General features: G+C 26.0%; 2 protein-coding genes across 5 annotated transcripts in view; one reads left to right on the plus strand and one right to left on the minus strand.

Moving 5' to 3' along the window:
- LOC107444585 (cGMP-dependent 3',5'-cyclic phosphodiesterase) overlaps positions 1-14,313 on the minus strand; it is a 51,661-nt gene extending 37,348 nt beyond the window's left edge. For 2 of the 4 annotated variants that reach the window (XM_016058762.3, XM_016058761.3), the window contains exon 1: positions 13,786-14,313. In XM_016058762.3, the coding sequence (XP_015914248.2) occupies positions 13,786-13,862 (77 nt within the window). In that variant the 5' untranslated portion in view covers positions 13,863-14,313. Of the gene's footprint in view, positions 1-7,543; positions 7,757-13,785 lie in introns of those variants that run through there. The other 2 variants (XM_071179703.1, XM_071179701.1) reach the window with 2 other exon arrangements.
- LOC107440755 (uncharacterized) overlaps positions 6,032-19,554 on the plus strand; it is a 153,750-nt gene continuing 140,227 nt past the window's right edge. The window contains exon 1 of the mRNA XM_071179706.1: positions 6,032-6,424. The gene's annotated coding sequence lies outside the window, so the exon portion shown is untranslated. The remainder of the gene's footprint in view (positions 6,425-19,554) is intronic.

Genomic DNA, 19,554 nt, shown 5'->3' on the forward strand with positions numbered 1-19,554 from the left:
TCATTTTGATTCGTATATAAGTACATATGACAACTGCATTGCGTATGTAATATTATTCAATAAGGGAAGATTTTGATAAATATATATATTTATTGATATATTTAATTTATTAATCATATTGCCGATAGACCAAACTGACTTATTTATTATCCTCCTGAAACTATTAAGTATATTGAATTTTATTTATGTATTAAACTTTCAAAATGGGTTGATTCTATTTTTNTATTATTCAATAAGGGAAGATTTTGATAAATATATATATTTATTGATATATTTAATTTATTAATCATATTGTCGATAGATCAAACTGACTTATTTATTATCCTCTTAAAACTATTAAGCATATTGAATTTTATTTATGTATTAAACTTTCAAAATGGGTTGATTCTATTTTTATACTATTATATTATTAAATGAAAGGAGAAAGATCAAACAAAGCAAATACTTAAGATTTCTTGACCATTATAGTTTTTTAAAAAAAGATCATAAATTTCAACTATGATCCGTAACAACCAATTGTGATGAAGAGGAAAAAAATATTTTGATTTGTTCCGTTTCTTTATTAACCATTGTATGAAATAATGCAGTTATATTTTACAACGATGTGTACTTGCTTCCATACAGTATTAAAATAAACTATTACTCATTGAAGATTTGTTCAACATGTTATTATTATCATTATTATTATTATTATTATTATTATTATTATAATTACTATAATAATAATTACTATTATAATAATAATAATTACTATTATAATAATAATAATAATTACTATAAATTACTATAATTATTATTATTGTTGATATTGTTATTTTCACACCATATACCAGTTTACGAGCTATATTTTTTAGCTTCTTTCCGACAGAAGTGGAAAAACAGCAATAATTTGTGTTGAAAACTGACTTCATGGTTCTACTTTGAAAATAAACGAACTGGATATTGTCAAAATGTTATTTGCAATAACCTAAAGAATATATTTGCGAAAAAAAGAAATTTTTTGAATTAAAAAAATTAAATGATCTTTTAGAAAAAGAATACCGAATACAGTGCTTTCTTCAGGGCACGAAATAGCTTAAAAATGAAGCATTTCGTTTAGTTGTTAAAATAAAATGTTTGAATCGCAATACCAATAGTCGATGTGATTGGAAATTCTGAACGTCACTATTTTTAGAAGTGCAGTCTTTCACTTTTAAGTTTTAACATAGAACTTGTAGTTAGAAAGTTATTCTTATTTTTTTTTCCTGCGAATTTCGAAAGGAACATAAAAGAAAATACTTAATATGAGAAATAATATGAGGACTCTCTGTGAAAAATCCCTTAAAAGACATAAAACTTGCAACGTTATTTCTTAGTTTTTTTTAAACTTATTTATTTTTTTTTTAAATTTTTATTTTGCATGTTTCTTTTTTTGTTTGCATGTTCATTTTCTTTTTCTCTTTCATTTTGCACGTTTCTTCTTACTTTTTTTTTTTTTTTTTTTAAACTTTTTCTTTGATTTTCATGTTTTTATGTAAGCAGTCATGCTTTCCGACAATAACATTACCTGACCAAGAGAAATCTTTTAAAGGACATAAAACTTGAAACATAATTTCTCAGTTTTTTTTATTTATTTTTTATAAAATGAAATTTTTATTTTGCATGTTCATTTTCCTTTTTTCTTTCATTTTGCACGTTTCTTCTTATTTTCCTCTTTGGATTTTCATATTTTTATGTAAGCAGTCATGTTTTCCGGTAATAATAGTGACCAAGAAATTTCAAAGGTACATATTTTAAAACCCATCTTGCTTTAATCGCATGCAACTGAATAATTAAACAGGAGGTTATGACTTTAATGATAGCATTAGAGGTTAGAACCTGGAATCTTTTAGCTTAAACTGCTATAGTGTTCCACCTCGCTATGTTTATAGCCATTTTTGGTAGTGATGCTGAAATTTTTTTTCCATTTGCATTTAAAACTATGTATCAATCCAAGAATAACTTTAAAAAAAAAAAACTAAATGCAATGATTTTCGTGACTTATTGCAATTAATGTTATTTTTGATATAATAAAGTTAATATTATAGTTATTACTACCCAGTAAATTCGCTACATAAAACAAAGCAAAAAATAAAATAAAAAAGCTCAAATTTTAAAAAAAAATATTATAGTGAATTTTATTTGTTAACGGATAAAATTCCAAGAAAGTTTTATCTAAAATATATGAAACATTATTTTTTTTAATTGACTTTTCAACCATGCGTGATGTTAATTATGTTATATTAAATTGTTATGTTTTTTTATTTATAGACACTCACGAACACCTGTGATGGTCTAGTCATCTATGTATCATTCATCTATGTCATCCCCCCAAGGAAATCAATATTTTTCTAAAAAATAGAAAAACCATTTTTTCATAAACTGTATAATTTTATTTACGAACATTTTGTTATCATGTTAATCGCAACAGAATGAACTTGAATTTGAAAATAATCAGCTTTACTTGAAAAAAAACTATTTTAACTTACGAATACGGAATGTGTTATACAATGAGAAGTAATTTTGCTTGTTAACAATCAATGGTGACCTTATATTGCATAACAGTTTACGTTGGTAACGGTTTTAATTTTTAGTTGATTGTTTTTAAATAAATTCAATATAAATGTTATAAAACTATCAAACAACTTAGAATTTCATTAAGAAAAATTAGTTTAAATATGTTTACTAGTTTAAACTAATTAAATAAAATAAGTTTAAATAAAACTAGTTTAAACTAGTGTGACTAGTTTAAAATAGTGTTTCCCAGCAAAAAAGAGATTAACTGAAATAAGTTTATAATTGAAAATGGTCCTTGTCCAATATGGTTTTTTTATTTTTACTACAAGTTTAACAGCTGATAATTCTCGAACTAATAATTAAATCTTAGTTTTTTTTTATTTCGTGAGAACTTCTTGTACCTTTTTTTCTTATACATCTTCGTAATTTCAAGTTTCAGAGTCTTATACAAAGCAAAAATTAAAAATTAGAAAAAAATGAAAAAAGTAAGAAAAAATTAAATTAAAAAAACCGCATACGAAAATTTCCTTTTAAGCATGTCAAATTTTAACTATGTAATTGCATTCTGGAGGCATTTGGAGCGGCTCGTATGAAATCTTTCCTACAAGTGTAACAGCTAATAAATCTCGAACTAATTATTGAACGCAATTTTTTTTTTCATCGTACTCCCTGCACATTTTTCGACATACCATCGGTATTTCACGCTTTTATAGTTTTTGCGCAGCAAACAAAATGTAACTGTATATTTAAGTATTTGAAAGATCAGTGATTATTATTATGAAGTCAGATTAGAAAAAAACAATCATTGTGGTTAATCCAATGTGTTGATGAAAAAGAAAAAGGAATTATATTAACGTGTCTTACAAACTATTACCGTATTACACAAACAAATGAGTAATACGGTATATGTTTGTGTAATACGGTAATAGTTCGTAAGACATTTATTTTCGGGGTTCTTGATTGCTAATATAAGATCAATTTACAGAAAACTAAATTTGGATATACGAGTTTTATTGCAATTGAAAATAAATTTCAATTTTTGGGTTTTCATCGAGTATTATTACTGTGATATCTGGGGTATGAGTGTATTTAAAATTTGTGTTACAATAATGGTTCGATTTGACGTGCAAAACGGATAAAGAAATCATTCGTAAGCTTTGTTTATATATTTGTTTATACAAACTCTGAATTCATAATTTCTATAAGATGTGCGATATTTTGAACTATCGAATAATTGCTGTAAAATAAATTTCTTTCAAAGAACTACCTTCATATGCTTTATAAATTCATTTTTTAAAAATCTAATTTAAAAAAAGAGAAGAAAGCAATTCATTAGAATAAGGCGTCCTGTATAATTTGCGTGCTTTCAGGATCTTTTACTTAGTTTTTACTGAAGCATTTTGTCGTTTTATAAAATAAGATAATTGAAACTTACTGAATTACCTAATTTTTTTCATTATCATTTTGTACTCTAATAATTAAACATTGTTATTTCTTTAAGAAATTTTATAGTTTGAATATATTACACACTTTTGTTATAGAGAAACAAAACTATTTTCTTTACATGTTTGAATTTATTTTTTAGAAATATTAATACAAAATAAAATAAAGAACACATTTCTTTAGAAAATAATTTTATAGATGACGCATTTTCGAATTTTTGCTTGCTTTGAACTGTAGTATTTTCTCTATTTATCTTCTAAAATAAGATAATAAGATAAAGACACTTTAATGAGTTAACTAATTTTACCATTATGAGTTTTGTCTCTTACTAATTAAAACTTGACATTTATAATTTTTACGAGAATGATATTTCGAACATCTTTATGACATTACAATAAAATAATTTCTTCGTAAAATTTTTTTTATATTCTTTATTTTTTTGATGAATACTATTGTAAAATGAGAATTCCCTTAAAAAGAATTATTGTATAAAAATGGCACATTCTTAGAATCATTTGCTTATTATCTACTGTAGCATTTTGTCATTTTATAAAATGAGAAAAAACGAGATCTTCTTTAAAAAAACAAATTATTCAACAACAATAGTTCGTAAGTCATGCAAAATTTTAAATCAAATTCCATATACTTATAGTGAATATAAAGATAAAATTTCTCAAACTTTAGCGTGTAGTAACCTAAATAAAAATAAATGGATTTTTTCTTGTGATAAACCAAAAGGATTAAGTATTTATCTGAAAAAGTTAGACTATTACACACTGACTGTTTCTCATAAAAGAATGATATATTTCGTAGGAACTATATTTCAGTTTTATCATTGAAGGAAGATAAAAGTAACACACCTAATGTACCATGATGCAAACAGTTATAAATGAACTTTGAATTTATTTTCTTGCTCTTCTTCATGTGGGATATATTTAAGAGTAACAGTGGAATTATACTGTGTAAGCAAGCATGGATGGATTTATCATTATATCAGAATTTATATCATAGCGCTTTATTTTCTTCCCAATTTTCCCTCTATTATTAAAGTTATTACCATTATTTTCTCATATAAAAATTATTCAATGCGCAACAAAATTAAAATCATCCAAATTGCTTTTTTTGCTTTCAATGTTTTTCTCATTCCTGTATTTTTGTAAATTTAGTTGGTATTTTTTATGTTTTATATGATCTTGTGCACTCTTGCCTATGTAACCTAGTGTATTAATTAAAAATAAACATTTATAAATTTATCAAGTTTCAAAACTAGCGGTACAAATGATTTCAAAACTGAAGCTTTCATTAAGAAATTTCACATTAAAGGTTAATAATACTAGTTAAAACTAATAATAAATTAAAATTATTATGAAACAATGTCAAATAATTCATATTGCACTTTTCTTAGAAATTAATATTTCTTTAAAAAATTGTCGAACGCAAATTTTTCTAAGCTTTAACAATATAGTTGTCGTTCTATAATATTTATCATGTTCAATCTTATCTTTTATTTACAAGTTTCTACCACCCCAAATATAATAATCGAGGAAATTTTTATTAACTTCTTTCACTTTTTAATCAAAACAATAAAAAGTTTTTTTAATTGCTTTTGCATTACATTTTATTAAAAGGTAAAAATATAAGATAATCTAATTTTGCGTTTGGCTGTTTAAAAATGGATTATATTTTACAATTTTAATTGCAGATAATTACATTTATTACAGAAAATATTTAAAAAATTTGATACATTTTAAAGTTTCAACCATGAATTTTAAAAATACTTTATCAATATTATTACATCAAATTAATTTTGACGTATAAATATTATTTAAACGTATACAGATTTAAAAGCACTCTTTTTACACAATGTGTGTTATTTTTTCATCTTATCTTTCAAAGCAAGTTTAAAAACAGTTTATTTTTAATTTCTTTATATTTTTGTCAAATCAATTTTTTAAAAAAAACTCAGTTAGTATGAATGACAGAAACAAGTGGTTGTCAACAATGACTAAGACGACATGGTTTGACAACTAAAACATCTGTAATTTCTAACTTTTTCCAGCAAATGTCGACTATCAGCATGCTCTGATGCTGAAAGTTGAATCAGGTTTTTGTTACAATCCTAGCCTACTCTGACAAATGTCGACTTTTAATAAGCGTTGAGAGTAAATGTTGAGACAATTTTTCTTAAATATGGCTAATTCTTACTCATGTCAGCACATATCGACATGAAGCGTGCCCTGATGGCAAAAATTAAATCAGTGTTTTGTTATATATTTTGCTTACTCTGAGAAGGTTCTTTTAATTGAATATCATTTTTCACTCGCATTTTCAAGTATTGACATTCAACATGCATTGATGGTAAATGAAATGTAGATTTAAAGGTTTTGCTGAATATTTCTTATTTACATCAGAAAATTCGACATTTACATGCCATGACAAGGATGATGTAAGTAATACAAGTTCTGATAATAGTAATTTTTGTGCAATATTCACAAGCAAAGCATGCCGAAACTTGACATTGCTGGAGTAAATTAAAAAAATGATGATATTAATAAAATAAAAAAATGTTTTTGGTGTATACTAAAGCAAATTCAAATTTGATTGATGATAATATTAAGCTAACGCTATATTTTATTTTATAACCTTCATTGAACAGCTGACCCAATTTTTTGGGTTTACGACTACTCCGTATCCTTGTAACTTTGAGCCCAATCCAGAAGACAAGGGAACTCCTGGATCAGGAATTGAAAGAAATTTGCCTTCGTGGAAGACTTTTTGATGCAATTAACCAGCATTTGCGTTACATGTACCCATGGTTTGCCTGACGGCAAGGGGACTCTAACACATGATCTGTCTACCACTGAGGATATTTTATGTCAGCAATGTGGTTGGAACAAGCAGGATGCTGAATTCGTATCAGTACTAATTTTAGTACTTTTACAGTGAGAAAAAAGTATGGTTGGAATTGACAGAATATGGTAAGATTTACCGTGTTTCAGGTACTATGGAAATACCAAAACTCACGGTAATTTTTGCTGAAGTGCTTCGGCAACGATTTTCGTAAAATTAACAATAGAATACTGTTTTATAATTTGTGTTAAAATTCGCTAAATGTGGAAACATTTGATAATTTTATCCTGATTCCTTAGAGAATGGCATAAAAACCATTTACTCTGTTAAATTTATATAAAAGTTTTGCATTTTTACTAAATGTTTGGTAGAACATTTAACTAAAAGGAACTGATATCGGGAAAACCAGAATTTCTTTTAAACCATAAGAACTGAGCGGAAAAATTACCAAATTATTAGTTTAAATACTACCTATTTTGGTTTTATTACTAGATTTTTTTTATCAGAAGTGTCTTTACCATATAGTGTGTTAATTTCACTCGAATTTTTTTCGCAGTGCACGATAACGATTCTATTAGAAGTGGCAAATAAAATAGGGTATATTAGATTAAGTAAGTATTTCAGATCCTATTAGAATAAATACATAATTCAAAGCACATTAAAACAACCAAATTATTCAGAACATCTGAAAACAAATAAATAAATTCAAACATACCGAAAAATGCTGCAAACCCAAGACACAAGAGGTTTGAATGCAGTAATAGAAATACTATTTTAAACTCAAAAAAAGCTATTTAAAGCCTCTGCCTTCTAGGCAAAGTCCTAAAGTGAGAGGACAAGGAAGTCAATATTATCACGAGCAAGAGAAAAAAAAAGAGAAATAAAAAAACAAATAATTTATCAAAAAATAACAATCCTAAACAATGGACCTAGATGCTATAAAATGGAAAGAAGAAGCAATAAATGGTCAGCAAAGAATAAGGATATATAAAGCAGTAAAAGTTTTTCCTTTCATGTGTTTCACACTTCATATGACAGCATTCGTTATCAAATTAAATTGATAACATGTTAGATAAGAAATTAAGACAGTTGTTTTATTCGGAATGCAAGTTTAATATCTTTTGTACGTCATTTTGTTATAATTGTAAAAAATACGTCATATTACGTTAATTGGTTTATAACAATCGTATTATATTGTATTGAACGATGATAAATTCGATATCATTAAGCCCTTTAAAAATTGCATCGAATTTTAAATTGAACTGCAATTTTTAAAGTAATATGCGTTTTAAGCTACCTTAAAGTAATTTTTAAATGACATTTTGCCTTATCGTAAGCTGATTAAAGGTTTTCACATTATCCACTGCTTAATATATTATAATGTAATATAATATAATATAATATAATATAATATAATATAATATATTTTAAGATTACTTAACATATATTAAAATAATGTTACCAGAGTAAATTTATTTGACAATTTTCCCACTTGTTAAATAAATGTTGATTTATTCTATCGAAAAGAGACATATTTAGGACATTTTTTCATCTAAATTTGCTTCAAAAGTGACATGAATTCTAAGCAGATCGATTTATACATAATAAATTTAATGAGTAAAACGGATCTTAAAATCTTGAAACAAATTTTCTCCAAGTTGAGTAAAATCAGAACTAAGATGAATATCTTTAAATAACGGTGCATAACAACAAAATCAACGAAGTGTAAAGGAAGTAAATCGTATAAACTAATAAGCAAAATGAACATATTTTACAAAAAAAATAATTAATTCTTATTTCAGAATTGATGTGAAAATTCTCTTAAGGTCTTACAAGAAGAAGGGAGACTTTATAATATTCCTGTGAAGAAGTTGTTTCGAAATACGTAAACACCATTATTAAAATTCCACCACCCACTCAAAGATTAAAGGTCATTGAACAGAGTAAAATCAATATTTCTTTTTAACTCATAAATGGGCAGTGATCTAAGTTATGAAAATGTCTTATATTTAGAAGAATGTAGCATTGACTACGAAAAAAAGATAATATGAAAAGGAATATGATCAAAAGAATATAATATATCAATAAAATTTGAATGATTTATTGTTAATATTAAAAAATTTATGAAGCTTCGTAAAATTTCAAAATAGCTAAACTATTTTATTCAAAGTACTTGTTAAAATCTTCTAGATCTAGATGATATAATTTTATTTTTTCTTAAAAACAAATAGTTTCGTATTTTTTTTAAAAAAATGTCTTGTTCAATTGTTAATTTTTTTAAATCTCAGTTGATTTTTTTTCATTAAGAATTAGGGCTATTTACTTTTAGATATATATTTTTCTTCAAAAAAATTATCAAACTTTTTATAATTTATATTTTTATCATATTTTGGCTGTAAAATCCTATTGTAAATTTATTAAAATAACCGAAAAAAGGTGTTTTATAATGCCTTCTTCTCTCGATAGCAGATAAAGAGCAGAATAACGAGAATGATAAAGAGCAGAAAAATATTTAGAGACACCATAGTTTTCTGATTACAACATTGTGCAACGTTACTTCAACATCATTTTGTGTATTATTATATACTATTTTAAACTATTATGACAAGAGAAGTAAAGCTATGATAGTGCTGTAGCGTTATAACATATAATTACATCGTCAGTGCTGAGACATATAAGCATTTCTGTGTTGTGCTATGCTTTAGCTCGTATGTTGATATGAGTTAATGGTACTGAAACGGCTGTCTGACGTTGAAAAATGTTTCGTTGTTCTTTCGTTTTTCCACATTATTTTTGTTTACAGTTTAAGCTTGAAAATTTTTTAGAAAACTTGTAAAAAAATAAAAAGGAATTTTGTAATTTAATATATTATTTTAAAAGTCAAAAGTTATTTATTAAATATAAGATTTTGAAAAAAAAAAATTTCTGTAGCAAACAAGTCGAGCCATTTTTCTTAATGGTTGCTCATTTTTTTCCAGTCATCATTTACAATTAAGAAAATATGTACTTTCTTATAATCTTTTTGTTTAAATTTATTACCCGTCCACGTTGAAGTAATGATATATATACTATACTGAGAAAAAAATATGGCCAAAACTACCAGAAACTGGTAAAATTTACCGTGTCTATGGTTTTATGGGAACACCATAAAGCTCGGTGGCTTTTGGCGGATCACTTTGGTAACGATTTTGATAAAATTAACACTAAAATATGGTTTTACAACTTGTGATAAAATTTGGTAAATGTGTAAAATGGGGCAATTTTATCATGATACTTTAGAGCAGGGCATAAAAACCATTTATTCAGTTAAATTTACTTTAGAGATTTGCATTTTTATTAAAAGTGTGTCAATAAGAACAATAATTTTAAAAACCAGTATTTATGGCAAACCATTACCATATGAACAGAAAAATTTGCCAAATAAATGGTTTAAATGCTGTATATTTTGGTTTTATTAATTAGAATTATTGCTGCTTTTTTAACAAAAATATCAATACCATACAGTACGGTAATTTAACCATAATTCTTTTCGCCGCATAGGTATGCACATTTTTCAGAAGAAATATGTTGAAATTGGCTCCCAAATGTTAAAAAGCTAAAACACTATTTATTTATCTATTTTAAGAACACATTTTATTGTATTACCAGAAGTCTGCGTTCTTAGACTTCTTATTCAAGAAAAATAATTTTAAAGTGAGAGGATTTCAAATCTTTCGTCTTTTAAATTCCTATACCAACTTTTCACTTTAAATTTGGGGTTATGAAAGAAAAATGGCTTGTTAAAACGGCTTTAAAGGAATTTAATTTTGAGTTATGGCAAGGATAATTTTTTTCAATTATTTGTTTACCCCAATATTTTGTAAAGTATAAGAAATTTGGAACTAATGCTTGCGTTTTTCTTATAAAAATTATGAATACAGATTTTTCAGCCTTAGAAAAGTTATAGGATAACAGCCATAACTGAAATTCTTTTGATTCTTCTCGACATCCTAAAGTCAATTTTTTTAACAAAAAGAATTTGCTGTGTTTATTTGAATCTATTAATCGAGTTCTTTAAATTCTTGCTACAAATTTTATATTTTAAAATTGAGAACTTTTTTTACTTTTAGTTGGAGTAATTATTATGTTTTGCAGGGTGCATTTTTACAGCTTGTTTATTTCTCGAAAAAATTAAACTCTTTAAATATATCATATAAAAATCGCTAACAATATTGTATATAATTGAATATGTATATGAAAAGATTACATTGGGGAACAAATTTTTTGTTGTATTTATGCAAATACTTGATCTTGCCTAATTCGGATGTGAGGTTTTCAAATCTGAAATAAGTTTTGTTCCTAAAGGTATAGATTTTTTAAAATGACAGTTGTAGTCCATTTTTTGCCGAAATGTGCAAGTTTAAAAACGTTACATGTAGCAGGTCACGTAAATGTAGCCACTATCTTCTAGGGTGGGGGGTACATCATCGTGATTAAAACGGCATAGGAGCCGATGCCTGGGAATGTCACCGTACGCGACTAGGGGCACTTTTCTATCATGACTTGTTCAGAAGCAAGCGAAGAAACAGTTCATAATAGTTAAGCTGCCCTTGTGGCGTATGACGATATTTCGGGGAATGAGTTCCTCTGCCATTTTAATCCTGATGTGATGTGCTTTAATTCCCCTAGAAGTTTGCCGCTTTATTTATACGACCCCCTGTTATATATATAACATTTTTAAACTTGTACATTTCGATAAAATAAAGACTAAAATTGTCATTTAAAATAATGTAGCTTGGAGAGATAAGCAAATAGCAAATTTGAAAACTGCGAGGTAAAAATATCCAAGATCGGTATAAAAATCGGATGTAACACAAAACAAAACAAAAATGCTCTCCAGTGTAATTTGTACAAAGAAATTTTTATAATGTACATCTGTGAATCATGCAAAATTTTAAAATAAAAAATATATATTTAAGCACATTCTAGTTTAAAAAAGTCATGAATTGTAATACATTTTTAAAATATGATAACCCATATTTTAGTAACATGCTTTTTGGCTTAATTAATCATGGTACATGGTTTCCATTTTACACATTATTTACAAAGTGCTTTGTTTTTATAATAACTTAAATGCATTTTAGCATTCCTTGCATTATAAATTTAAGCTTCATAAAATTAACTGGAAACGTACTTTACAAGTTGAATTGACGTGAAATATGTTTTCAATAATAAATTTCTTTAATAAATAAAAAATTCTTTTATTACTGAAATTCTTTGTTCCGCATTTACCTTACCTACTCTTTAAGCATCACAAGAGCTTTGTGGAATTTTCTCTGTATTTTAATAAACAAGAGTTGGTATTGTAAATTCTGGGATAAATATCTGATTCGTTTTAACTTTGATCTATTAAGTTTTTTTTATATTGTAAGTAAAAAACTTCTTTTCTATCGACTATAATGGACAGGTTTTCTAAACACCGAAATTATTATTTTTCTCATAAATAATTTTGAATATGACAATTAATCATTGAAGATTGATAGCATAGTTTATCTGAAATTCATATTAAATGTTAGAATAGCTTAGAATATAACTGACGTAAGAAGTGTTGAACATTGAGAATAAGTTAAGTGAAATTAGAGAAACAAATATTAATAATAAAAAACGAAAAATCGCTAGAAAAAAAAAAGCCAAAAATTGTCTACAATAGCTTAAAAAGCAAAATTTGTTTTTTTTTTAACTAATTACAAGCAATTTATTTAAAACAATAATAAAAACGAAACATCAATATTTTAAAGAACAAAATGTTTCGAAATAAGATTGATAAAATTTGAACAAAATATTTAAATCAGCCTTTATCTAAATTACGAGATCTGGTTCAGGTTTTATTTTAAATTTTAAAAAAATCTGCCATAATTCAAAAACACGAGTCACAAAAAATAAAATATAACTAAAAGTTCAGAAAATTTGCTTATTTCTATCAATATCGATCAATCCATTAAAAAACTGAAAGTGTGGAATCGTAAAACTAAAAATAAATAAACTAATTAATAAAAAAAATTTCATGGTCACGAATACTTTTACAACAAACCTTGTAATTTCTTTATTTTAATTACTTCAGAATATTGTCTAAGCAATGTAGTAAGAAATAAAAACAAACTCTGTATTCTTTAGAATTTTTTACCTTTAGTGTCTATAAATGTTTTTCATGCATATGTAAAAGTATATCTTTTATGCATACATAAAGCGTATTAAAAGCTACACCTATACGCCCATAAGAGGAAACAGAATGCTCAATATCTAAGGGATTATTGATAAAATATTAGTAAAAAACGTATAGATAAGCAAATTAAAGAAACAGAGTACTTCGATCCGTTCACTATAACTTTTTTAAAAAAATAGATTACAATATTTATTTCATATAGAGCATAAATAAGAGGAGATACGTAAATTATCTCAGTAGCTTTAGTTAACATTTTATTTCGAAATTTACTAGATAATTGGAAAAACATAATTGGAAAAACATAATTGGATATATTGGAAGAACATAAAAAAGACTTTTTAAAAAAAACTATTTTTATCCATTTATTTTATTATGAATACATATTATATTATATACACCATACGGAACATCTAAGCCTATATAGAAGAAAATATCTAAAATATCTGAACAGGTTATGTTAAAATTTTATTGACAAATGAAATAAATATTTACTAAACGAATTAAAGAAACATAATAAGTTTAAAATAACTTTGATAATTCTTCATTATACATTTTAAATTATTTTATTAAATTTAGAATACTGCCTATTTCATATACAATATTTAAGCGAACACGAAAGAATATCTTCATGGTTTATGTGGAAATTTCATTACTAAGTGAGTTAAAGAAGCGGTATAAGATTTTTAAAAAAACTATTGTGGTTTTATTATTATTATTAGTTTTTTTTACTTAGATTTTTAATAATATCTACTTACATGCGATGACTGGCAGTAGGTTTTTCGTCGTTGTCTGCTAAAACGTACTTTTTACACCTCCCAAATAAACACGTCATGAGAAACTATTTACGATTTCATCAAAATAATAAAAACTAACTGGATATCCAATAATTTGTATTGTTCAAAATCATCACGATCATTCGATCCGCATTTCACTATCACGATCAGAATCATTCGTGATGCCAACTCCAACAAAACTTCTGCATAATCACAATTTTTTCTTTTGCATACTAATTCATCTTAAGGACAAACGATTTAATTGAAAATCGTCTGCTCTTTCGTGAAATAATATTCACAATAGCACATACGTAACTTTCGGGTCTTCCCTTTACTGACACGCCGATCTTTGAGGAAAAACGTTTTCTGCATTCAATTTAGGACCCGTTTGAGTCTAGGTTAGGGTTGCCGAGAGACAACTACACAGTTTTCACACACATCATCTGAAAAAAAAATTATCGTTTGATACAATAGAAAAACAAAAGAGTATTTCCTCACAGAGGCGTTGAAAAGCAGGTTTGTTGTGGTAGTGTTTATGAAGGAAAACTTTGATCTGATAAATCAAAGCTGATAAGAGATGTTTTAATCAATTTGTATCCCATATTAAGCAGTTGAAAATATAAGTTGTTCATGTATTTTTAAATAAAAGTGTTTTAACTTGAAATAGTGATACATTTATTTCTTAAAAACGGTTTTTTTATGATTTTTTTAATTGTTTTAAAAGTTTAGATAGAAACTGACGAATAGCTGATTTTTTCACAACTAAGCATTTTTAAATGTAAATAATTTAAATTATTAATTAAATATAATAATTTTAATTGTTATAAAATTGTTTAAATATAAATAATTTTATAATGATTTTTAAATGCAATAATTTTAACATTTTTAAATATAAAAATTGCTAAACACAATCATTTTAAGATTTTTAAATACCACTATAATTTTAACATTTTTAAATGTAATAATTTTTGATAAGTAATTTAATAAATAATTTTAAATTTAATTTATTTAATTTTTTGATTAGAAAACTACCTAAGAAATGACTAAGTATCGTTTTTTTATGTTAAAACTATTAAAACTTCAGATAATTCCATACACATTAAAAACTTCCTCAATTTACCTACATTCTTTTTTTTTCTTCAAAAAAGTAAAAAAAATGAGTTTTTTTCTAATTGATAATTTTTTGCACTTAAATGTTATTTAAATCTCTACAGAAGACAGAGCCTCGAAAAAAAATTATTTTTTTCAACAATAAAATTTTTATAAAAATGTAGATTAAATGAGTGTTTAATTCAATGATAAAATTTTTATGACAAAATGACCGATACTACTTGCACTATTGATGCTATTTGTATATGAGTAACGCTAGAAGATGTAGTGATATTTAAACCAATGAATACAGATTTCAATATTTGTGGCGATGATTATTGTAATCTTCAACTAAAAATAACTTCGCAAAATATGCAAAAAATTAAAGGAAGTGCTTGTGATTAAAAACTCATGAGAAACATTTAAATCCCTTGTATTCTTAATTTTTATTGTAAATAATTGGACAATTTATATTGTTTTTGAGCATTATTGATCGACAATTTAATGTGCTTTTTAAGCATCCAAAGCAGCTTATCTTACCTCTGTTTAAAAAAAAATTTTAAGTTACTTAGTTTCCTTAAGAATTAAAACTATACAAATCTGGGACTTCAATATAAATATTTTCTGTAACAGGAAATTTTGATGATTTAAAAGTTAAACCTATACTCTCAGAAAAATCAATTTAACGCTAATCCGCAATATCGGTAGCTTGAACAGTAATATTGAGACAAACTACTACAACCCTAATAATATGGTCTCAATAATGCTATATTATTATTATTAATACTTTATTACTACTTATTAATGTCAACACCTTATTATTAATACTTTATTTTAAGTAATGCTTTATTATTATACTATCATTAATGCCTTACTATTAATAATACGATGCACCTTAGTATTATAAATAAAACGGTGCAACTTATTAAGGTTCAAGGTTAATATTCAATGTATTATGGTGTTAAATCGAAATTTCTACTCAAAGTAAACCATAACATCATGCATTCACATTTAAGAAATTTTAATTTGCGTGATGATATGGTTCAACTTGGATCGGTCTTTATAGGTTATAGAAAACTAAAACGAGTTTGTAGTTCAGTAATCTTAAAATTTTTTTAACAATCTATTAAGCATGGCAACGTTAAAATAATTTGTTATGCATGGAAATGTATTCCAAAAAGCTTCGCATCTTACTTCATGTTTGTGCAAATGTTATGCTTTTAAAATCTTTTTTTTTATTATTGAAGCATAGTAAAATAACCAGTAAGTTTATATACGACGTATTGTATCAAATGAATCGGATAAACATTAAACCATAATAGTTTTAACATCGTGCAAACTTGTGTCCTAATATCAAGTAAAGTTTCTCCCATTTTAAATGTTAAATTTAATCATATTTTCAAGCAAATTGGAATCATACTATCGTGTAATCAAATTTTGGAAAGATTAATTTGCACGATAATATGGTTCAACCCATCAGCTCTTTATAATAGTCGAAGGAAATTTTCGTGACATTACAGTTCCATAGTTACTAAGAGTGTGGATTCCAATGTGTTAAAGTGATAAAAAATCTCACTTTCTATAATACCAAGTTGCAATGACGCAGTGATTAAAGTCGTTAAGCTAATTCTAATGTGTTAAACTGAGAAAAATTTAACATCGTGCAAACTTGTGTCCTAATATCATGTAAAGTTTCTCCCATTATAAGTGTTAAATTGAATCATATTTTCAAACAAATTGGAATCATACTATCGTGTAATCAAATTTTGGAATGATTAATTTGCACGATAATATGGTTCAGCCCAACAGCGCTATATAAAAGTCGAAGGAAATTTTCGTGACATTACAGTTCCATAGTTACTAACAGTGCGGATTCTAATGTGTTAATGTGAGAAAAATCTCACTTTCTATAAAACCAAGTTGCAATGACGCAGCGATTAAAGTCATTAAGCTAACTCTAATGTGTTAAACAGAGAAAAATTTCACGAGTTTCTAAAATTCAAGCCGCGATGACACAGTGATTAAAAGCATTGAGCTATCTGGGGGAGTTAATGGGGGTAGATTCTCAGAGGTTGCTTGAAACCCATAAAGCTTTAAACAGATGGGTAGCAGCTTATCTTAAAAGTAACGGCGACTAGCGCGCAATGCCGATGAAATTGCCACAAAGTTGGCCCAGAAATCGTGGAACCGTTAGCGACATAGCCCACAACGATTTGTTGATTATTTGTTGTCATTGGCGATTTGTTGTCATATGATTGCTTTAGAGAAAGCTTTACGGTTTTTTTTCTATAAAGCTTGAGTTTTCTATAAAGCTTGAGATAGATTTTGATAACGAGCTCTTAGTGAAATAAATGAATAATCAATCTAAAGTAAAGTAGGAATTCTTAAAATACATAAGATCAACAAACTGTTTAAATGAGACACAAATTTTTTTTTTACGTGGGATGTTTTTAATTGTACTGAGCTGAAATAAATAATGTTTTTAAAACAGTTCGCCTTTTGTTTCTAAGCTCTGTTGTTAAACATAAAAATTCTATAGATCATAGGTCATTTTCATTTCCCAGAAAAGTTAACAAATGCTTTAGGAGAAAACCTCATAATGTAAATTACAGATCTGAAAATAACAATAGCTTAGTTTTGGAATAAAATAGTCTTTTCTTACGATTCAAAAACACAACTTTTAATGCAATCCACGTTTCTTGGCATTTTTCCTACACATTTACAGTTCTCAGAATCGTGCATCGAAAGCTAAAATGAATAATTTTAGATCGCAGTATAGTCTTTCTATAATGCTTTTGTTTACTTAAGCTGTTTCAACCCCAACAATTTTTCAGGCTTAACTTTTCTAAGTTTCTTCCGAACTCAATAAAATATTTTGGGGCTTAGTTTCAAATTGTGCATCCAATTTATCACCTTTCGTACTGTCCCTGATTTCTTTCATTCAGGCATTATACTAAGGGAATTATATAATAAATTTTTTAATAGTAAATATAATTAAATAATCATATAATTTGCATACTTAAGCTTGTTCGAGTCAATAATTCTAACATGTGTATTGATGACTTACCTCTAATATTTTTAATGTTGCTTCCAATTATGCTTCGTACATATAATGCATCAACATAAAATTGCATTTTCGATATTAATTCAAATTTTTTTTATTGAAACCTGAACCAAATAATTCTGCCCTTATACTATTGAAATTACTTGTGGGATAATTTTCCATCTATAGAAATCTGTTATTTCCATTCTATCTATTATACCTATTCAATCTCAGTTTTTTTAGAAAAATTACTGCGATTATTGTTTTATTGTATACTGTATACAATTCGGGATTAAATTACAGTAAAAAGTACCGGCACTCAGAAAACCTGTACTTTTCCCCGTAAAATCTATTTTTACCGGAACATGTTACGGAACAAAAAAAAATCTGATACAACAAGATTTTCATAGTAATAATCACCGTAAAATCAGAGAATTACTCTAAGTAAATAAATATTACTGTAAAAATTACGGCATAATATTTTACGGAAAGACCAGATTTTTCGTATGATGTACCTAAAGCGCCGGTACTTAATACCGTAATTTGCGGAAATTTTTAGTGTAGATGCAACAACATTTCTATAATTTTTAAAGCTAAAATGAAATGTTTCTTTTTAATTGGGATGTCAATGATTGGTCTTTGTTTTTGTTAAAGTCAACAAAAAACGTTTATTTTATATAATTTTCTGCCACTTTTAAGCACAGATGTAACATCAAAAAACTTTTTTGCAAAATTATTACGTATGTAATTATTAGATTTATTTTATTTGGTTTATTTTTCTTCTATGCAAAAATACAATTCTCATTAATAGATTTATTCAACTTTGCGGTGTTCTTTGATCTCGACATTTCATACCAAAGTGTATTCCTGATGACCATACAATATTACATTATTTAAAAATTTAAATACTAATTTATTTATTTTTTAAAAATCCAAACATATTAAATTTTTCAACTAATTGAATTTTCTAAAGTAGACAAATATTAGCGTCCTAAATTAGTCCTAAATTTCGAAAGATATAATGTTTTGAAGACGAAAAAAGACATTTTGCTTTGATTTGTATCAATTGTTTTTTTTTTGTTTTTTTAAATATTCCATTTTTTTAAAATTTATTTAAAAAATAAAATATTTTATTTTATTTTGCTTTTTTTTCAAAATTGTAACAATTTTAAGCGCTTAAGGGTTTTGTCGACTATGCATTTTGACGGTTTTATTAAGTTTCAATAGAGTTAAATATGAGACGTTTTCAAGATTGTTTTTCCCATTTTGTTAAAATGAGCTTTGAGTAGAAGATTTCTATTTTAAAGAAAAAGTAAGCTGCGTTCGCTTAGGCACTTCGCAAGTGACGTAATAGAGTAGCGATTACGATAACGATACTACGTTAAAATTCCAACAAATGCTAAAAGAAACGTTTGTATTCTTATGCCACTGATGCGAGTGGATCCAAATGAAACGTCTTATATTTTCAACTGCATTTTAACAAAATAGTTTTATTTTTCTGATACTATTTGTTTCTTTTTTTTAAAAAAAATTCGTCATTTTACAAAAAAAAAAACTGTTTCAGTACACTGATAGATTTTTTTAAACATCTCTAATACTTAGATTTACACGCATTTTTA

The sequence above is a fragment of the Parasteatoda tepidariorum genome, chromosome 4, assembly GCF_043381705.1.
Source record: "Parasteatoda tepidariorum isolate YZ-2023 chromosome 4, CAS_Ptep_4.0, whole genome shotgun sequence".
Lineage (NCBI taxonomy): Eukaryota > Metazoa > Arthropoda > Arachnida > Araneae > Theridiidae > Parasteatoda > Parasteatoda tepidariorum.